The sequence below is a fragment of the Mus caroli genome, chromosome 17 (genome assembly GCF_900094665.2).
Source record: "Mus caroli chromosome 17, CAROLI_EIJ_v1.1, whole genome shotgun sequence".
NCBI lineage: Eukaryota > Metazoa > Chordata > Mammalia > Rodentia > Muridae > Mus > Mus caroli.
Genome location: NC_034586.1, coordinates 82147764 through 82165495, shown reverse-complemented (window position 1 = coordinate 82165495; position 17732 = coordinate 82147764). Strand labels below are relative to the sequence as shown.

Sequence of the window (17732 nt, the reverse complement as noted above, 5' to 3'; positions counted from 1 at the left end):
GAGGGTGGAGGAGGAGACCGTGCAACGAAGGTGACCCTAAGATCGCACAGAGCCAAGCCTTGAAAATGTCATACTTGAGCTTTAAATCAAAACGGACACAAACAGCAGGTCAAATCTCCTGGGGCCTTTCAAATATTAACATTCATAGTGATAAACACCCCTTCATGCTCCCCACCCTACCACCAAGTCTTCTTTCTGTATGCAAATTGAAACAAACAGCTAAGCTAAGGCCAGTTGCTGGGAAACCAGCTGGGCACAGGCCAGCGGTCGTTCAAGTGTCTGGAGAAGTCGTTGCTTCTGTGTCGAGCCAAAGGGAAAATAAAGAAGAGACTACCTGTAGATCACTCCGTGCTGGTGGAGAAACATGAGGGCCGATGTGACCTCTGCGGCATAGAACCGAGAACGAGGCTCATCAAATTTTCGGGACCGCTGAATCTGGAACATGAGGTCTCCACCATTTACATATTCCATGACGAAGAAGAGGCGGTCCTGGAAGGAGAAAAGAAAATACTACTTAACCCGCATCAGTACAGGTCCTACTTGGGGCCAGCTATCCTCTGGTGATCCAGACAGGTCACTGGGACTCCAGGGGTGGGAGGGAGGTAGCCTCATGGCAGGTGACGGCTAATGGGGTGGTCCAGAGGGAAACAAAAGGTGGGAGCACCCGAGGCAGGGTATCAAGTGCCATATAAACTCTGCTTTTGGGGATGGGGATGTAGCTCAGTTGCAACAGGGCTTGCCTAAGCATCCAAGAAGCCATGGGTTATATTTAGCACCACATAAACTGAGTGTATCATGCAAGCCTGCAGTCCCAACTTTGTGGGGTGGGTAGAGGTAGCGGGATCAGAAGTTTGAGGTCATCCTTTGCCTCATGAGTTCAAGGCCATCCTGGGCTACTAAGCCCCACACCCCTCCACACTCACACCTCACTTCTATCTTCCTTCTATAACACAAGTTGGAGATGGACAGAAAAGAGAGCTAGGTTTTGATTTTAACCATGCAGTGAGATGTGTCCCTAGACAAGTCTGAAAACACAAGGTGTCATGACATGTGGGGTAGACTGAATAAGGAATAATGATTCTCTCAAAGAAAACTGGGTCCTGCCCATGATATGTTGGACTTGTGCTTTCTGGATACAAAAGGATTTTGCAGATATGACCAAGCCAGTCATCATGAGAGGTGAGAAGTGAGGCAGGGGGATATCGGAACAGGGAGAAAGAGATAATAATCACAGAAGCAGATAAGAGCAGCACAGCCACAAACCAAGGATGCAGAAAGCCCCCAGGCTAGTGATCCTCAACCTTCCTAATGCTGTGACCCTTTATCACAGTTAATCATGCTGCAGTAACCCCCATAAATTATTTTCATTGCTACTTCCTAGCTGTAATTTTGCTACTGTTATGAATCATAATGTAAATATCTGATATGCAGGATATCGGATATGAAATCCCTGTGAAATGGTCTTTTCACCCGCAAAGGGGGGTCTAGACCCACAAGTTGAGAACCCCTGCCCTAGATCCTGGAAGAAAGAAAAGTCTCTGAGGGCAATGGCCTAGGGTACTGACAACTTGATTTGGCCCAGGTAACTAACACCAGTCTCAGATGTACGGTCTTTACTGCTATGACAGTATTATGTCCCACTATTTGAGGCTACTAAACGTGTAGCAATTTGTTAGGATAGCACTGGGAATCTTGGAATGTTTTAATGTGAAATGACCTATAAGGCATCTTATAGCAAAAAACAAACAAACCAGCAACAAAGAGTCATGGTTGTCAGGGCTGATTCCCTTGGGGTTCCGAACAATGACCCCTCTTGGGCAGTAATTCTCAACCTTCCTAATGCTGTGACTCTCTAACACAGATCTTCATGTTGCGGCGACCCCCCAACCATAACCTTATTTTTGTTGCTACCGCATGCCTGTAATTTTGCTATTGTTATGAATCATAATGAAAATGTTTTGGGTGAGAGAGATTTGCCAAGGGGGTTGAGATGCTCAGGCTGAGAACCACTGAGGAGAGCCCTTTATCTGCATCTTCGGTGACTTGAGGAGAAAGAATCCACTTTGCACTTTTCATCGCGTCCTAAGCAGATTGCATGTGGGATATTGTTCAGGGAATTAGAGAAGGGGAGAGGGACAGGCTGGTGTCTGGTGGTCTACAGTTAAGGGTGGAGTTTTGAAATGGGCAGAGTGGAGGAGATGCAAAGGGCACTGAGCAAGATGAAGGTAAGGATGCTCTGTGGACTGGGGAGCTGAGGAGGAGTCTAGAAAGAGCTGGAACGTGGGGACAGTAAGAGAGCAACGCAGAGGGAGGCCAGAGAGACAGAAGGCATTGTGTCCACCCCATTCCCCTCCCCTTCACTGTTCTCAATCGCATGTCTCATGTAGCCCAGGCTGGCCTAGAATTTGCTGGAAAGCCAAGGATGATCTTGAACTTGGATCCTCTTGCCTCCCATCCCCAAGCGCCGGAATTAGAGTTGGGTGCTGCCATGGCTGCTGTATGCTATGTTGGGGGTCAGTCTACCAACTGAGCTAAAGTAATCAGCTCCCACATACAGCCTCAACGTCGAAATATCCTAAAGAAGTGTCCTAGAGTCCTCCTAAGAGAGAGTAACACAAACCATAGATAGTTCTGCATTCACAAAGCATATCTACTTCACTATTATCATCTCCTTGGCATACTAACCGCTACCATGGCCGCATTAGTAGTATTCACAGGGGGCCCAAGGTAGAATATCTCTCCCGTTTGTCTCTCACTTTAAGCCTCCCTTGTCCCCTGATTCCTCCCAGGGCATCAATTTGTCCTCAGAAGTTCCTGCTGCCTTGCTGATTGCTAATAAGCATTCCTTCCCATTTATGAATCCTCAAGACCTATAGTGCTCAGATTACCCATGCACACATGCACCCAACCACACCCACACCCACGCACATATGTACGCACGCACACGCGCGCGCACACTCACACACACACACTCATCTCTCTCTTCTCCTGAGGGTGGACACTGTGATCTGCTTCATCCTCCCGCCTCTGTGAATTCATTGCTCTGATAGACTATAACGTGAAGTTATAAAACCAAATGAGCCTCTTCCTTCCCTAAGTTGCTGTTGGTTGGGAAATTTAATTATAACAACAGAAAAAACAACTAAGACAGCCCTTTTGGGGGAAAAGACAAATGTTAAATGTTTTTGCTAATATGTAGAATTTAGATTTAACTCTCTGTGTGTGTGTGTGTGTGTGTGTGTGTGTGTGTGTGTGTACACAAGTGAAGCAAAAAAAAGGACCATTTGGGGGAAGGAAAGAGACTAACAAGAGATGAGACAAAGGGAAACAATGATTCAATATTAGTAAAATACAATATGTGTATGAAAATGTCTTCTTGAAGGCTATTATTTTATAGAGTAAAACTTAATTTAAAGGAAAAAAAAGGATTCCTTCAAGGCCAAACCTTTTTGGCATCAGAATCAGTTGGAGGCTCAAAGGGTCCTTGCAGTCCACACTGTTTCTGCTCTGGAACCTGAACATCTGCCTCTCTAGCAAGGTCCTGGGTGGTGATGTCGGTCCACTGATCACACTTTGAGAACCTCTGCCTTAGAAGCCATTGGCCCAGCCTTTCCTGAGGATAGCCCAAACACATGCTGCTTGTTCATACTACCCTACCAGCTGGAAAATTCCACCAGAAATAAGGACCACAATACCTGTTCCATAGTCACCGACCCTGATCTTGAGCTGTGGCCCAAATGGAGGATTTCTTTGAATTTAGAGAATCTACATTTCTAAAGGGGAAAAATCTCCCACTCCTGTTGCTGATTTCTTTCCTAAAGTTAGTCCCGTGGCATCGAGGACAGTGTCTGAAGAGAGGCAAAGGGGAAGGCCCACCACAGCTGTGTCACTCTCTGGCTGCCTGACCTCAGACAAAGACGTACTTCTCTGTGAAATGTGAAATAAAATGAGGCTATAAAAATAAAAATGAGGCTACAGGGCCTACATTATAGATCATATTCTACTTTTTTTTTTTATTTTGCAGTACAAACTCAAGAGCTTCCTAAACCATCTATATCCTTAACCCTAAATTATGTTGAATGGGCTAAAATGCCTGTTTGGGGGCTGCAGAGATGGCTCAGCGGTTAGAGCACTGACTGTCCTGAGTTCAATTCCCGGCAGCCACACGGTGGCTCACAACCCTCTGTAATGCAATCTGGTGCCCTCTTCTGGTGTGTCTGAGGACAGCTACAATGTACTCATATAAATAAACGTATTTAAAAAAAAACAACAACAAAAACCCTCATGTTGTTCATTGTTTATAAAACATGCCCAGTTCATAATTGGCGCTCCATAAGGATTAGCCAGGACTGTTGTCACTGGCAGTAGCAACAGCTGTTTTTACTGCAGTCTCTCTTTTCCAGCCTTTCTCCCATCTATCTCTCTGATCACCTTCTTTCCCTTGATTTTCAAACTGGTTCTCTCCTCCTGGGTCTTTCCCCTTCCCTCTGTCTGTTTTCTCTATTCTGTGCCTCTGCCTCTTTGTCGATGTCTCCTCTCTATACCCATGAAGTGCTGAGCCTGCAAGGTGGGATCCTGGGCCTCCCTTGTGGTGTGAGCTTATTTCTGCACGCCCACAGCTCCCATGGTTCTGGGCATGGATGACACACACTTAGCCCTCCTTCAAGACTTCTTCTGTATGCCCCAGACCCACAGGTCTGCTTCTGATCTCCCTCCAGATGCCTTCAGGCACTCAAACCCAACGTGTCAAAACGGACCCCGCATCTTCCTCAGCAAGCTGGCCCCCGCCGGGTGAAGTTTCCTGTCTGGGGGGTCTTTACCTCCAACTAGTTTTCAAGTCAGAACCACAGCAGTCATCTTTAGTCCTCCCTCTCCCTCCTCCCTCTCACTCAGCCCTGTGGGTCTTGGCTGTCATACCTTTTCATTTCTCATACCTGCCCACTTCTCTTGGTCTCTACCCTTGCCACGCCCACCTCTGTGACTCAGTTTTTCTCTCTTGTCTAGATTTCTGCTTTGTTAGGAATGCCTTGACACGGATTTCAGCTTCCTGTCCTGATTCTGGTTATTCTGTAGCGACAGGGGTTCTGCTGAGATGGAAATCTGATAGCATCCACCCACTCTCCTCTTCTTACTCTCCTGAGATGTGTGTGTGTGTGTGTGTGTGTGTGTGTGTGTGTGTGTGTGTGTGTAACTATGTCCACATGTGTGGAGGCCAGTGCTGGACATTAAGAGTCTCCTTGTACCATTCTCCATCTTACCGTCTAGAGACGGTCTCTTGATGAGCTAGAAGGTCAACCTTTTACCTAGACAAGTTGCCCAAGGCGTTCTCAGGATTTTCCCCTCTCTGTTGCCAATCGTAGAGTTACAGGCAAGTGCAGATATGTCAAGATTTTTACATAGGTGTTAAGGATTCAAACTCAGGAGCTCATGATTGCATAGGAAGGGCTTTTCCTCACTGGGTCATCTGCCAAGACCTCCTTCACTCTTTTAAAGGCGCGTGTTCCTCTTAGGACAGGCAGAAAATACCTCAGCATACCGTAGGCCTCATGATCTGAGTCATCTCCCTTCCAGCTGTCCCTTATTCCTTCTGCCCCAGAATCTCAGTTCATGCTCTGGCTGCTTAGACCGCCTCCCTTCCCTCTCCCACAATGACTTCTACACGTCTCCTTATTGCAAAGATGTCAGTGGGGCCGTCTTTTCTTTGAGGAAGCTGGTCTTGAATTTCCTAACAAGGTCCAATCTGTCTTGTGTTGCATGTCCTGATGTAGTATTCAGCTGGGGAGAGGGAGGTTGGGACTATGATTTCCCCAGCGCCTATGTGTTGGCTACATTGCTGTCAGCTTGCACAAGCGCTTTCATTTTAGAAGGGGATCATCAGTTGAGAAAATATACTCCCCACCCCCACACATCAGATCGGTCTGTGGGCAAACCTGTGGTGCATTTTTTTTTCGTTGATGATAGGGGAGGGAGGCTCTGGTCCAGCTCACTCTGGGAAGTATATCATCCCTGAGATAGCAGTTCTGGGTGCTGTAAGAAAGCAGGCTGAGCCAGACATGAGGAGCAAGCCAGTGAGCAGCGCCCTCCATGGCTTCTGCTTCAGTTTCTGCCTCCAGGTTCCTGCCTTGAGTTCCTGCTCTGGCTTCCCTCGGTGATGGGATTATAAGCTGAAGTCAACCTTTTTCCTCTCAGGTCGCTTCTGGTCATGGTGTTTAACAGTGATAGAAACCCTAACTAAGGCAGTCTGTATGTTCCAGGAAAGCAGGGGCTGTTTGTAGTTCTGGACTAATTTTTATTTTATTTTATTTTATTTTATTTTATTTTATTTTATTTTATTTCATTTTATTTTTAAGGGAATTAGAGGCTCCAAAAAGAATTTTTAAAAAATCTCTTTAAAAGTAAGGGCTATAGCTCTGGGGATGTTGCTCAGTGGGCAGTGCTTGCTTAATGTGTCGAACGCTCTGGCCTCTACCCTTAGTATTACACAAGGGGCAGACAAAAAGATCAGAAGTTCAATGTCATCCTAGCCTACAGTCTGAGTTGGATGCCAGCCTGGGCGACATGAGAACCTTTATCAGCAGTACTGCCTAGGTGGAAAGCCTGAGATGTCTGGGGCAGGGGCGAGGTTATTACATGTGGAACCGAAGCCAGGCCTAATGTTTGTCTCCACAAGTTCTTACTTCATAAAGAGATGAAGGTGGGTCAGCCTGCTACAGAAAGCCTCCTGTCTGTAGGATCGGGAAAGGCCATTTCAGTCAGTGGTGCCTGTCTACATCAGCCATCTTCGCAGTGACAAAGCCTTCAACAGTCAGTCCTGCTGTCATCCTGTCGAGAGACTTCCCCACCTACAGTGAGAAGACCGTCCCTTGGAAGGCCACACTCTTGCAAACAAAGCCAACCATTCTGAGCTTAAGGCTGTGCAAGGCAGGGTCTCAGTGAAGATGGCTCTGCTCCTCTGAGCATCACAAGAGGACCAAGTTTTGTGCCCTTCTTTCTTCACCATCTAGGGCCAGCTCTGGCACGTAGTAGGTTCTTAGCACATCCGTGTTGAGTGCTTGCATTCCTGAATACCCACTGCATGCCTCCATCGCTAGAAAGTCCAGAGGAACCAGATGCGCCATAGTACTTCTGACTCTCATCCTGGTCCACCTTCAACCTTCCTCCGAGTCTGCTTCCTCCCCCACAGTCCTATGCACCCCTCAAGCACGACCACTGACCCTTTTACACATTAGTGATGTTCTAAAGCAAGATAGGCTTGCTCCTTCCCCACCCTCTATTCAGTGTGGACTGCTGCTGACCTCTGACACATTTGAGAAGGGTGTTTTGACGCATGGTTGGAGTGGAGGGACCTCAAGTCATTCTGGGAACTGCTTAATTATATAAACTGAAATCAAAAGAAAGCTGGCAAAGCCAGCGGCTACTCATTAATCCCCTCTTGGCACCCGGGGAAAACAAAACCAAAAACCAACTTCCTGGTAAAGTAAGCAGATAAGTCTTCTGAGGTAACCAAAGGTTTGAAAAGCCTATTCTACCAACTCCTCCCTTAATCCCCCTTGACTGTCTAAAATGTTACGGTCTTGTGATAGCAAGTAGAATAATAAGAATCGCAAGGGGATTATGTGTCATGGCCATTTAGGGTAAGGCTAGGGAGAGAATGACCAACACTGTGTGGAAGAACTGCATCATGGCTCCCACCAGCCTCCTTTTTTACAGCATACCCACCCTCTGGCCTTTGAAGGCAACCCCAGCCTGCAGCTCCATTTACCCTTCAAGGTACGACAGATAAGACAGAGGCTTCCTCCCGGCGGCACCATGTGTCCTGCCAGTTGGATTTGTTTGGACACACATCCCCCCTCCATTTGTTAGATGTTTACGTGTACAGAGATTCTATCACTTTTCCATCTCACACAAAGGCAGAAGTCTGGACTTGGGGCCATCTGCCTTTGCTGCACCCATGACGGCACAAACAACTTCTCCAGGGTACTAGGGGAGTCTCTGGTCTTCATCTCACAGGACATCCCGCCCATGTGCCATGGGGATGCATCCCATGGACTTACGCCTGCCAGACAGGTGTTCTACAGCTCAGTGACACCCCCACCCCTCCTCCATGTCCACGTCTTCTAAGTTAGCAGTTCTCGACCCGTCGGTCACAAACCCTTTGGGGCTGAACGACCCTTTCACCTAAGCCCATCAGAAAACACGTATATTTACCCTACCATTCACAACATTAGCAAAATTAGAGTTATCAAGTGCCAACAAAAGTAATGTTATGGTTGTGGCTCACCACAACACGAGGAACAGTCTTAAAGGGCACAGCATTAGGAAGGCTGTGCAGCACTTCTCTAAGCCACCAACGCAGAAGATCTTTCATGAGTACCCAGCCCGTAGGTAGGTGTCTGGGGGAGCCAGAAAGTTACATACATTATGACTTTGAAATTTATGAGCTAATAATGCAACATAAGAAACCACAGAGGAACTAGAGAGATGGCTTAGCTATTAAGGGCACTGAATGTTCTTCCAGAGGACCCAGGTTCAAATCCCAGCACCCATATGGTAGCCCACACTATTGTGCGAAACTCCAAGTTCTGACACTCTCACATAGATATACAGGAAAAACGCCAATGCACATAAATAAAGGGAACCAACACCACAGAGAGCAGTTCTAGATACTTGGTGACTCTTCATTGAACTGTCCAGGATCTGGGCAGGCTGTGAAAACTGGGGGTCTGGCCTGAATCTTCCTAGACATTTGTCACATAGGCCTTACCATGTATAGCTCACTATGGGAGATAATCAAATGACCAGCGGGTCTCCCTGTTCTCCAGAATACAAGTGCGCTGGTAGAACTGGCCACTGCTCCAGGATCCGGTTCAGATTCATCTGATCTGGAGGAAAGAGCAATCCTGTCTTGGATAATATGAGGCACAAGGAGGAGAAAAGCCTGGCAGCCCTGAGGGTGAGGTACGTAGGAAAATGAGCACTAGGGAGCAAAGGGGTTGGGACAACCCCGCAACCCTGCTGGGCTATAAAAACCAAACCAACCCCAAGCACCCAAACACCTGCCTCCTCCAGAATGGTGCGTGAATCCAGGACACAGCGGTGGAGACAGGCGGGGCCGAGAGGGCTCCAAAACGCAAGTCGGAAACAGAATTCTAAAAAGATTTGGAGTTGTGAAGTGACATAATTAGAGCTGACGTTAAGGAACATTTTCTCAGGAGTAGTACACTAGCGAAGGCCGCTTTCCATTGCTCTCCCTTCAGGCCAATATGCTGATACACAACTTGTAATCTCAGCACTGGGAGGTGGAGGCAGGAGGATCGGGTTCAAACCGGCCTTGGCCACATTATGAGTTTAAGCAAGTCTGAGCCACATGAAGCCCTATTTCTAAAATAAATAAATTAATTAATTAATTAATAATCTTTAAAAGGCATTACTCTGTCTTTTCCCCACTTCCACTCTCTTAAATGCTATATTAACTTTAGTGTGTGTTTGTGTTTAAGAACCACTCCCTCTGGCAAATCTGAAGTGTGTAACACAGAATCTGTGGGGACTCTACTATACAGAAAAGCTCTTGGATGTTATCCACTGCTGAAACCAACTCCTGATTCTGTCTCCCCTGCTCCCTGGCAACTGCCATCCTTTTCTGCACTTTTAGCAGTCTGAGTAGCCCGGATTTGTCGCATAAATGTATCACTTAGTATTTTTCTTCTATATTTGCTTTATTAGAATTAGCATAACGTCCCCAAATTTCATCCATGTTTTTGTATATAGCATTGTTTACAATTGCTTAAAATTCTGATTATTTAACCTAAACAGGGTGGCACACGTTCAAATTCAAAGGATTCTACAGTAAGGTAAAACTGCCTCACGAAATAAAACTCAAGGGCTTTTCTCCTTCATTCAGCATGACATTTAGCCCCAAGACCAACATCAAATTACTGTCTCCTGGCCACCTATAGTTTAGCCTGGGTGTGGAAGGTGGAAGAGGAGAAGGTGGCAGTGCCATCCAGAGGAGGATACATTCTGTTCACAGAGACCATTGGCACCCACAGAAACAGCCCTTCTCTGAGGCTATCATGACCCATATGAACCAGGCCCAAACACCTCAGCAGTGCGGGGCAACAGAGAGATAGCCTCCAGGAGCAAGGCTGCCTTCGGTCAGACGGGAAGGGAGTGTGCTTGGCCCCAGCTTCCTCTTCCGATGGCAGATGATGGAGAGAGGTTGTCCATCCATGAAGGGACACTGTGGGGCTGGTTCACGGAAGCGCTTGCTTTTCCTCCATTGTTCGATTAGCATCATGCCCCAGTTGAACTGCCTCCTCCCAGCATCCTGGCTTCTTCCTGGTTCCACCCCACTGGAGCCTTCTCCATTAATTGGCCCTGTGAGGCATGGCATCTGGCCGACATTCTCTGTCTCCAGCTACTCGCTTGGACTCCAGGAAAGCAGTGAATCTTCCACATGCTCCCCGAGTCACGTCCTCAATGAGGAGACCTACACATCTTGCAGACATCCCAGGTTCTGCAGGAAGACTGGAACCTTAGAATCTGGACTACATAGGCTGCACGAGATGGCGACACAGACAAACTCGCTCTTAGATGTCACCAAGAAATAAGCAGAAAAGGAGAAAAGGGGAGTGGCTGCACTGGAACTCATTGGAGTCAGTCATCAACCATTTGAAGCCGACATGAAACAATTATGGGATGCTTTTAAAAAGTCTTCCCGAACAGAAGAAGAGAAGGGTTGCTCTAACTTCATTTCCATAGCCAAGTTCTATCAGCAAGCGCGCCCCTCACCAGCACTCTGACCATGAGCTTAGGCTGTCTCCCAAGAAGGCAACACCCACCTCATCTGCTCACATATGCCTTCCTGTGTTCCAACAGCACATACATGGCCAGAGCTGGTGCTCACAGCATCCCCTCTTATGAATTCATGCCTGTAGAGCCTCGAGGCTATGTAGCATGATACTGTAGTACTGAATGAGTACCCCCGCTCGCAATGGTCCCCACCTAGCGCTAGAGCTGGTCAGGAGGCTGATACTATCTACAATCCCAGAAACTCGGAGCTATCTTATCATCTCTGTCAACAGAAGATGTAATGCTCAGAGAAGTCACACTGGAGTCCCGAGGTCCAAGAGGCTTTTATGCTGAATACCACTGTCAACAGAGCTGCAGCTTGGGCTGCAATCAGTCCTGTACCATTTTATTGCCTATTGTTGCAGCTTTCTCTATCTTAATCCTGTGTCCCACTGCTTGCTTGCTAACTTCTGTCTACAATGAAATCCTGTTAGCTAACCCAGAGGATTAGAGGAACCCTATCAGTTCAGAGAAAGTTAACACCCCCCACCCAAAAAGCCCACTTGCTATCATCTCTGATACAGAACTGCTTACTGACTAGTCACTTGGGTAGTCCACCTTACAACCAGCTCTCAGCACCCCAGAGTCCTTCCCTAGGAACGTGCAAGTTCTTGTGCCCATTTTCCCCTCTGTGAAGTCTACCTCGGTTGGATTAGCTAATGATATGCAGTGGGCTTGGTTATGACATATGCGTGATGCACATACTATATCTTGATCATATCCACTTCCCCAACTCCCATTGATCCTCTTTGTTCTTCTCAGCTAGCTGCCTTTCGTGCTGCTTCTAGGGTTCTTTGACACAGCTCCAGTCAGGGATTTGGTCAATTTACCAATGGCTATACCACTGGCGGGGAAAAAGGTCTCTTCCTCACCAACCATGAGCTGCCTCATGGTGGAGCAGGGCACTGTGAGCTATTCCCTGCTGCATGACAAGATCTTGATGGAACCAAACTTGTGCAGGTAACCAGAACTGCTCAGGGTTCAAGCATGCAATGGCTAGATATTGCCCAGGAGACAAAATTCTGCAATGCTGCCAGCTTCCTCTCCCTTTTATGACAGAAATGTTTCTGCCCCATCTTCTGTGATGTTCCCCAAGTCTTACATGTGATGTCCTGTTTAGAGCTGAGCATTCAATAGCTCACAGCTTTTTTTACAGACAGGCAAGGCTGGGAAGCTGACCCCAAGTAAAGAAGGCATCCTCATCTTTCCCTTCAGTTGTGGGAAGGAGCTATAACCTGCTTAGATGGTAGTAGTTGTGTTGATCACAATGGAAAGAGGAGGAAGGCAGCCTCCTCATGCCTCCCTGGATTAGTGTGACAATCAGAGCTGACTGAACCTATGGGGACCATAAACACAGCAATTGTCTGCTCATCTTAGAGACCCCACCTCCACACGCACACACGTGAAAGCACACATGCGCACATTTACAGACACACACACACACACACACACACACACACACACACACACACACTGTGATCTCTTATCTAAATATTCTATAGAATGTTTTATCGACCTAGAATTCCATAAGGCTGCTATCTCTCTTCATTCTGACAGGAAATACCCACCAAGCACTAAGCTCACATCTGGTCAGACTAACCACGCAAACCCTTTCATTTCTGACCTGCCACGGAACATTCTGTCATCGCTAGTTTGGCCTTACAGAACTCTTGGAGATGTCTAAAGAGAAGCACGTCACAGACAGTAACGCAGACTATTCCTGTTGTCCCTGTTGCATTCTGCTGGTCAGAGCAATTGTTAGGGAGGCATCCATTCTGAGTACACGTTTGACAGTGACAGACTTGAGTTCATACAGAGGAAGGCAAAGGGGAGGGCAAAGAGAAGCTAAGGCTTACAAGGAACAGCATGGCAATGGCAAGCTTCAGTGGATTCTATTTTAGGGGTTGACCATCTGAACTGAATAAAGGCACAGACCATTAGACAAAAGGGCCCACTGAAGGGGAACCGTCTTAAATCACTGGAAAGAGTTCATGCTGCAAGGAGATTCTGTCTGTGTTACCGAGCCATGCTGAGACCAATGGGCAGAACAGAGAGCAATCAAGGTCTCTTTTGTTATAACAGACAGAGGGCTCCGTATCGTGCCAACACTCTGTCAACAGTGAGTCCCTCCTCTTTGTTCTGCACTGAGTTCCTTCCAACACAAAGGCTGGATAACCATACTTAAGGCCTATTCTCTCTCCGTGAGAGAGAGAGGCTGGACTAGATGACCTGCCTGAGTGTTGGAGAACCTTGGGAGCATTTTCAAGAGTGCAGGTCACCAGATCAGACCTCTCTAGCAGGGTTCAACCCCGCAGAGACCACTGGAAGATGCCTTTATGTTCAGCGCTTCCAGGTAGCTCCTTGTGACTAGTAATGGCTGGTAACCAGTTGACTAAGCAGGTGCCAGGCCCCTTCTAACATCAAGACTTGATGATCATACTGCATTTAGTTTTCCGTTTTCTCCTCTGATAGCTTCATATCTTAGTGTGTTCAGCTAGAAGGTACATCCGTGGACAGTGTGGAATGGTGTGCAGTGTTCTTCTAACCCAATGCAGTGACATACAGGCGCTGTCCTCCAAAGGGACAGTTTCTCCAGGAAGGGATGTCTTCTAGAATTACCAGAGATGTGTTACCTGCATCTGGTTGTATCCCTCTAACCATACCAGTAGGAGAGAGGATATTTCATAGAGAGGTACCTATGTCATTAGACAATAAAACACTAGACACCGAGTCAGTAAAATTACCTCAAGAATCCTGTGCTGGGAAATGATGCAAGTCTACAGGAAACTCTCCAGGAGATTCCAAATAGTTCTGACCACTTATGAGCCCACCTTACAAAACAAACCATAGCTAAGACAGGCAGCCAATAGCCAGGACCACACCCTCCACCAGGACTGCCAGTGCATCCCGTGGCCCTCTTTCTAAACCTAAATCCCATGACAGTACCCCTGAACACATGGACCCTTTACCTGTTTCACTTCCCATTGTGGCCACATCAAATACATCTCCTGGTTCTGTTGTCTTATTATAATGTCTCTCTTTAATTGGTGTCTTGGGGACTGGTGGTCAAACACCGCCACCACAGGCTGGGCTTTGACCCTGAAGCTTTGGTAACATCCTCACAGTGCTTAACTAACACTCTACGGGGCTCACCCAGTCCATTCCAGTGGAGCCTTCAATAAAACACTTGCAGTGTAACTGGTAGCATTGTGTGTTGTGTGTGTAAGGTCACAGAAATCAAATCAAAAGCCTGAAGTTCCTCCCAAGGCTTGATAACTGTGGTTTGACGTTAACTGTGTCCTGCATCCTCCAGACTGCCTTTCCGTGATGTAGACAGAGTTGTTGGATTCATTTGCATGGCCGCCTCAAACCAAAGAAGCCACTTCATAAAAGTGAGAAAGTGAAACCTGATATCTCGGCTCTGCTGGGTCCCCCTTTCGTGTTGTGTCTGCTTGAACAGAGCTGAAATTAAAATGCACTAATGCGGGGGATTGGCAAGTCGGGCTGAATACATGAATGTGCGCACACAACTCAGTCCTGTGGGCTCTGAATACTTTGTGACATTGCTTTAACATTCAAGGGTCAAGGCTGTTGTCTGTGTGCATGCAGAAGGACATTTCCTTGACTCTTCACTCATATGTTCATTAAATGGCAGGCAGAGCATGAACCGGGGCTTTTGAGCAATGGAGTTTGCTGAGCACGGTATTCCCACCAAGGTCTGCTCACAGCACTGAGCAGTGCAGTAAGACACAGCTGTAAATGTTTGGTGTGATAGCACAGAACGACCGTCCACAGAGAGCCGGAACCGTGCCTGCACTAGTGGAAGGCGTTGCTGGACTCCCATATGTGTTTGTTTGAAATATACGCAGTCAGCATCAGGTGTCTACGTTCAGCAGGCATGGGTGCTTACAGAAACAGAACTAAAACAGCCTGTGTTTAATTTGTCCACAGGCCTTTTGTTCCTAGCTATCTGGAGAGGGGAGATGTAGACGTAGCAGGTGAGAGTTGCAGGGTGGGGGTGAAACTTTGGTGAGACTCCAGGTTGACAATTCATATAGGAGGCTGGCCTACCAGGGCAGAACTCCATTCTCTAGCAGATCTGTTAGCGCTGTGAGTTGGTGGTGGTGGTGGTGGTTGGGTGGAGAATGGAAACATAAACAAGCAACCTATGATCAGACTGTAGTCTATACCTGTTGGCAGCCTTCTCCTCACCAGAGTTCGCCATTTCTTTTTCCTGACTACTGGGGTTCAAGGCCTATTTAGCTACATCCTGACTGATATGAACTTGGCAAACCTCAGTACCCATTTCCCCTATCTGTGAAACAGAGACTCAGCTGTAAGTACTGAGGCTATTAAGTTATTTTTATGGTAGATGCCTGGTCATTAAAACCAGAACAGGAAAATAAACGTTCTGAATTCTCACTCCCAGTGGTCACTCTGTAGCTGCACGGGGCTTGGGGATAGACCACGTTCAAGGCTGTTGGCTTATATTTAAGGAAGGTTTTCAAAATGTCTACTTGGAAGAATGACAGGATCTGGTGTGGTAAGAGTCTATACTAAAGGTTCGATTTTACTAGTTATTAGAAAGACTCCAGAGGGGAAGGTGGAGCTTAAGAGGGCAATGTAGTTCAAATGATTAGGGTCTCCCCGGTCCATTTGTAGCAAACCACCAACACGCACACATTCCTGCATGTCCTGTAGTTTGCCAACAAAGAAGAGGTACCCCTATTTAGAAGGAAGTCTTCTTTGAGGATTTTTTTTCCTCCCTTGGGTTTTTCTAACTCTAGGCAAATGGGAAGATGGCTAATGAGCAAAGATGAACATCTACCAACTACAGGCATTAAAATCTACATTTTTAACATTTTACCCCAAGAAACAAAGGAGTTGGTTGATATGCCTAAGGCCACGGCGCCAAGTATGCCGATCAGCCAGGGCTGCAGGCCGGGTCTCTGTTCAGTGCCTCTCAGCTCTGCCCTCATACTCAGAGTCACCCTCTACGCCATTCCACAGAACTGTCAATAAAGGTTACACTTAAATATCCAAAATTAACATGTGCGGCTGCAGGCATCAGGAGTGTGTGTCTCGGAATCGACATTAAGTTATTTTATTCCACTCACATCGTTTTTATAGCTGTATCACGGGTGTCTAGAGAAGTCTAAATTTTATGACAAATGTTACAAAAAAATGAATGCTTTAAGACGGGGAAAGTTGATTTTAAGAGGTCATGAAGCAAGCATACAAATATATTTTATGTTTTAACTTATAAACACAATTATAAGTTTATATTATAAGTTAATCATAAGTGTCTATTTTTGTTTGATTTCAATATCTTCCTGCAAAACGCATACTAGACATAAAACAGAACAAAACAACTACAGCAACAACAACACCCCCAAATCCTCCTTGTAGTACACCATAAATACATGGCCTGTCCAGATCCTCTCAGGGCCTCTGATCATCTTTCAGAGACTCCCTCTGGCAAGAGTGACAGGGCTCCCTCAGCTGTCGGCGATGGGAAGAGTGGAAGCTTTCATGATGCATGTGGTAGGTAGCAGGTGTGTAAAACTCTGGAGGAGGCGGTCAGGTCAAAGCCACCCTCCCTGTGAGACTCTCCTGCTGGCCTCTCCATTTCTGCTGAGAGCCAACAGAGCCCAGTGAATCAACCACGGTGCTTTCCAGACTCCAGTACATAGAAAACTCAAATGGGAACTTTCCAAAAGCAGATTCCTGGAAACTAAATCCAAATCCCCAGTCCACATGTCTACGTTGAACCCTAAAACCCTGCCTCTCTACCCAGCTCCCGGCCAGTGCAATGTTCTCAAGCAATGTTCTCAAGTAGAGCTCCCACTTTAAATGGTGAAAGTTGGCGTGCATCCCCAGCCCTGAGTCCTCTGGTAAACTAGATTGCAATCCGAGGGAAGAGGGTATGGAGGAGGAAGTGGGCGGGGGGGGGGGGGTGATGAATGAGAACAGAGTACAATGACAGAAATATATGAAGAGGCCACAATGACATTCATTACTTTGTATGTTGACCTAAAACTTTCACTTAAACAATTCAGTCTGATCTCCCCAACCTCCCGATGGGAGCAGACACCCAAATTACCACTACTGGTTACAATTGGGGCTTCTCAAGTCTCCCTGGGAGCGCGCCAAGCCCTTCTCTACACAAGCTTTCCATTCTCTTCTTGGTGCTACTAGTTTCAAGTGAAGGCAGCCCTATTCTGAACTAATGGAGAGACCTTAACCTCCCATCTGCTTGTTAAGCCCACTTGGTGCCTGCCAACCTTATGTCACACCTTACATTCTGATGTCAGAGATTGTTATTTAGTCTGGTGGTGGTGTTTTGGTTTGGTTTTGTTTGGTTTGGTTTTGCCCATATTCCAAATGGGTTTTCACAGTTCTTAAGTCCTTGCATGAAACATTCAATCTATAAACAATTACCAAATAGATGTGTTTACCATATCTTTACTCCACATAGCTGACACTGAGCTACCAATGTGAGTGGACACCATTTTCTAGACACTCAATGCAGCAACATATTAAGATCTTGACTCCCAAGAGCCCCTAGTCTGTCTTTCTGAAGCCTTTACTAGCAGAACGGGCATGCATACAGTCCAGATGACCGATTCCTCAAGGGATTCACCCAAGCCAATGCCCTCTCGTCAGTCTCCATGTGGACTAAGTTATACTCTTGCATGACCTTTAAATCTCAATGACTGCTCCTACATGTCCTGATTAGTTTTATTGTCAACATAATACATGGGGGATGAGGGGATCTCAAGAGAGGAATTGAGCCGGGCGTGGTGGCGCACGCCTTTAATCCCAGCACTCGGGAGGCAGAGGCAGGCGGATTTCTGAGTTTGAGGCCAGCCTGGTCTACA

The 17732-nt window shown here is 46.8% G+C and overlaps 1 protein-coding gene across 2 annotated transcripts in view; it reads right to left on the bottom strand.

The window, feature by feature from the left end:
• Prkce (protein kinase C epsilon) overlaps positions 1-17732 on the bottom strand; it is a 479816-nt gene that overhangs the window by 94189 nt on the left and 367895 nt on the right. For both annotated transcript variants that reach the window (XM_021186165.2, XM_029471044.1), the window contains exon 11: positions 335-489. In XM_021186165.2, coding sequence (XP_021041824.1) covers positions 335-489 — 155 coding nt within the window. The remainder of the gene's footprint in view (positions 1-334; positions 490-17732) is intronic.